The sequence below is a fragment of the Lemur catta genome, chromosome 1 (assembly GCF_020740605.2).
Source record: "Lemur catta isolate mLemCat1 chromosome 1, mLemCat1.pri, whole genome shotgun sequence".
Lineage (NCBI taxonomy): Eukaryota > Metazoa > Chordata > Mammalia > Primates > Lemuridae > Lemur > Lemur catta.
The window spans coordinates 112,796,247-112,800,936 of NC_059128.1; the positions used below are offsets into that span (position 1 = coordinate 112,796,247).

The following is a 4,690-nucleotide window of genomic DNA, read 5'->3' on the forward strand; positions in this document are numbered from 1 at the left end:
AAACATTTAAGAAAAACATAATGCCAACCATCTTCTAGATGATATTAGAATATGGAACAATTCTCAACCCATAAGAATGACATTACACAAACCTGGAAGTGGTATTGAAAGAAAAATCATACACCAGTCACCCTTGTGAACATGGAGACAAAAATTCTAGGATGAAAGCACCTTTCAGAGTGGATTAGTGTTTGCTTCTGCCTGGGGTCAGGGGCACAATTCCTCCAAAACCACTTCAGATTCAGTTCCTCTGGCTTGCGGTGTCTGGGTGAATAGGAATGCATATTCCAAATCTCAGCTGCAGTTTCCTTTGAAATGTGTCTCTTTTCTGACATCTTGTGGATGAATTTTCTTCCTTTTCTTTTACTTCCTACTATTTGGATTGTGTGTAAGTGCTCCTTAACTTTTTATTTGTATAAAATCTGAGATTTATGGAAAAGTTGCAAGAACAATACAAATAGCTCCCATGTATATCCTTACCCAGATGCCCCAAACATCAACATGTTACCACATTTACTGTTTTTAAAATTCCCTTTTCTTCCTTCTCCTCCTACCCCTCCTTCTGCTTCTCTCTCTCTCTCTCTCTGTAATTTTTCAGAACCCTTTGAGAGTAAGTTGCATTGAAGATCTGGTCCCTCTGTACCTCTACAAATTCAGTATTTCCCCAAAAAACATGAACATTGTTTCACATAACCACAGCACAATTCATCACAAGCACTAATACAATAATATTATCAAATCGACAGGACTCATTCCTATGTCAATAATTATACCAATAATGTCATCTATAGCCAAAGAAAATCTCAGATCACCCATTATCTTTTGTTGACATGTCTTTTTAGCCTCCTTTAGTCTGGGCCATTTCCTAAACTTTCTTTCTATCTTACGGCGCTGACATTGTTGAAGGGCACAAGTTAGATTTTGTGTAGAACAACCCTCAAGCTCAGTTCGCCTGACATTCCCTACTCTTTAGATGGAAACCATGCATCTTTGGCAGGAATCCCTCATAAGTGAAATTGTGTCTCTTTCAGTGAATTCTATCAGAAAGCACTTCATATTGATTTGTCCTTTTTGTCACATTACTAAAGCTCCTTGACCACCTGCAGGAGTTGTTATAAAATGGATACTTAAGAAAGACAGTTGGGGCTAGGCACAGTGGCTCACGCCTGTCATCCCAACACTTTGGGAGGCTGAGATGGGAGGATCGCTTGAGGCCAGGAGTTTGAGACCATTTGGGGTAATACATATATAGCAAGACACCAACTCTACAGGAAAATTGTTTTTAAAAAATTAGCCAGGCACAGTGGCACATGCCTGTAGTTCCAGCTACTTAGGAGGCTGAGGTGAGAGGATTTCTTGAGCCCAGGAGTTCGAGACTGTAGAGAGCTACAGTCACACCTCTGTACGCCAGCCTGGGATACAGAGCAAAACTTGAAAATAAAAAATAAATATGGGTGGTTGAGATGACAGGCTCCATGTTTTAGGATTCCATTTCAGAGTGAGAAGGGATCCAACTTTTAGACAAAATAACACTCTTCGTAAATAACTTGACCAAAAAGCACGGTCAACATTTCTATTTAACAGAGGATGCCTGTTTGATGCTAACCGATGTTGTTGCTCTTGTCTCTTCTTTTGTGGACACTTCAGCTCCATGGAAGCAGAAAACCAAACAGGAGTCACAGAGTTCATTCTCCTTGGACTCTCCGAGGATCTAGAACTACAGTCCATTCTCTTCGGGCTGTTCCTGTCCATGTACCTGATCACTGTGCTCGGGAACCTGCTCATCATCCTGGCCACTATCTCAGACTCCCACCTGCACACCCCCATGTACTTCTTCCTCTCCAACCTGTCCTTTATCGATGTCTGTTTCAGCACCAGCATAATCCCCAAGATGCTTGTGGACATGCAGACAGGGAGCAAAGCCATCTCCTACAGGGACTGCCTCACTCAGGTGTATTTTACCATGTTTTTTCCCATCCTGGACACCCTCCTCCTGACCATGATGGCCTATGACCGGTTTGTGGCCATCTGTCATCCCCTGCACTACATGGTCATCATGAACCCCCGCCTCTGTGCCCTGCTGGTTTTTGTCACCTGGTTCATTGGCGTCATGACGTCCCTTCTCCATATTTCTCTGATGACGCATCTGACCTTCTGCAAAAATCTTGACATTCCACATTTTTTCTGTGAACTGACGCAGATCCTCAAGCTGGCCTGCTCCGACACCTTCCTCCACAGCGTGCTGATATATTTTATGACTGGTGCGCTGGGTGTTTTTCCCCTTCTTGGGATCCTTGCGTCTTACTTGCGAATTGCTTCATCCATAAGGAAGATGTCCTCATCCGGGGGGAAGCAAAAAGCCTTTTCCACCTGCGGGTCTCACCTGTCCGTCGTTTCTTTATTTTATGGGACAGGTGTTGGGGTCTATTTCACTTCTGCAGTGACTCACTCCTCCCAGAAGATCTCCGTGGCCTCAGTGATGTACACAGTGGTCACCCCCATGCTGAACCCCTTCATCTACAGCCTGAGGAACAAGGACATGAAAGGGGCCCTGGGAAGACTGCTTGGCAAAGCAGCCTCCTGTCTGTGATGTATCAGTGGACCACATGACTGAGAAGATTTGTGAGCACCAAATGGGGCACACACACAAAGACCCCTTTTATCTTACTATTGACTCTCTCAAGCCATCTTGTTTTTTCACCCAATCCTGGAGGATCTATGACTTTGCTCTTTCCTAGTTTTTACACACTTTCTCATAATGAATCTTCCTGTAATTTCTTTGATGACATATATGCCCTATCTATTGTCCAAACATATTGTCTTTGGTCATCTTTCTTACTTCCACACTGGTGCATTTTGAACTTGGGTTGGAAGCATTTGCTAATAGCTTTGTTATCTCAAGTGATGGCACAGAGTTCTTAAACTCATTTATTTCTGTGTTTGTGTGTGGATTTGTGTTTTGTGTGTGTGTGTGTGTGTGTTATCAACAGTGTTTTTACTTTTTACTGGATAAAGTATGATTAAAATACATATTAAAGTATAGATGACATTTTAGTGTTTATCGTGTATTTTTTCTGTGCTAAGTGCTCTCTCTATATTATCTTATATGATTTCTCCAATGAGAATGGTTACTACCACCATTCTAGATGTGAGGAAATGAGGCTCTAAGAACTAAAAACAAACAAACAAAAAAACTTTTCCAAAGTTACAGAGACACCCAGTGGCAAAACCAAGATTCAAACCCAGAAATCTGATCCTGAGCCCATTTTATTTTATTTTATTATTTTATTTTATTTTATTTATTTTTATAGAGACCAGGTGTTACTCTGCTGCTCAGCTCGGGTGCGGTGGCACAATCATAGCTCACTGCAGCCTGGAACTCCCGGGCAAAAGTAATTCTCCTGCCTCAGCCTCCCAAGTAGCTGAGACTACAGGCATGCACCACCACACCTGGCTAATTTTTATTATTTTTTTTAGAGATGGGGTCTTGCTGTGTTGCCCAGCTTGAACTCCTGGCCTCAAGCAATTCTCCCACTTCAGCCTCCCAAAGTGCTGGCATTACAGGTGTGAGCCACTGTGCCTAGCCCTCATTTAACTTTAATTACTTCCCTAAAGTTCTTCTTATCTCCAAAGGCAGTTGCCACATTGGGGGTTAGGGCTTCAAGATATTAATTTTGGGGGCACACAATTCAGTCCATAACAGATGGTTTTGCAGATCTGAGAAAGTTTCAGTCAACTCAGAAGGGAGCTCTGGAGCAAGGATTGCTCTTTGGAGAAGTCCCACACTGGGTAGAAATGACCAGGCCCTATTAGCCAGGAAGAGTGTGGCCTTGAGAGTTTAGGTAGATCCTGAAAGTGATAACAGCTGGATGCCATCATCCAACTCTGCAGTTCCCAACCCCTGGTCCATGGACCAGTACCAGCCTGTGGCCTGTTAGGGACCGGGTCCCTAGTGCCAAAAATGTTGGGGACCTCTGAAACTGGATTCCTTCTAACTGAATGGCAAATTGTTTCCTAAAGAGAGATTCAGGCATCACACCTTCTTGGCTACCACATTTATTCTAGTGGCTATTCTAGAAAAATGATCGATGCTGGACTTCACCATTTCTTATTAACTAGAAGTTACTTGTTTCTTTTTTTTTTTTTACAAAAAGAACATGACTAATTCAGTTCTCCCAGGTAAAGCCATATGGCTTTGAAGAAAAGTTTTTCATTAATTTAATTTCTTGGTTTAGCTTAAGTTCATTCTACAAAATAGTAAGTCAATTTTAGTATTCTATTAATTTCCGTTAGATTGGCCAATCTTTAATAGAATATTACTTAATTTTCTCTCAGTAATCTTTAAAGTTTCCACTGCTTCTATTATCACTCTTTGTTTATATATTTGGATATTCTCTTTCTTTTTTTCTTGATAGGACTTTCCAGAAGTTTGAGTATTTTCCCCAGGAATTAGTCTTCAGTTTTGTTGATCAAATCAACGGTTATTGCTTTTTTTTAACCACAATAAATTCTCCTCTTTTTATTCTCTTTGCTCTTCTTAAATTTGCTTTGCAGTACTTTATGTACAAACATATATCTTCTTGCTTGGTGAGCTGAGAGGGCACCCCAGTAGCAATAAGCACACTTAGTGCCCAGATCTCTGTTTCTAATACCATTATCCAATAAAAAGAACCAGAGATCCTTGGAGAAA

At 41.4% G+C, this 4,690-nt stretch overlaps 1 protein-coding gene across 1 annotated transcript; it reads left to right on the plus strand.

Annotated features, from left to right (window-relative positions):
- Window positions 1–1,651: 1,651 nt before the first annotated feature.
- Window positions 1,652–2,590, plus strand: LOC123635793 (olfactory receptor 7D2). The gene has a single exon (XM_045548309.1). It carries the CDS (start codon window positions 1,652–1,654, stop codon window positions 2,588–2,590), a length of 939 nt encoding a protein of 312 aa, XP_045404265.1.
- Window positions 2,591–4,690: the final 2,100 nt, after the last annotated feature.

Coding starts and splice junctions, on each gene's coding strand:
- LOC123635793 (XM_045548309.1), top strand. CDS start 1,652: ATGGAAGCAGAAAACCAAACAGGAGTCACAGAGTTCATTCTCCTTGGA.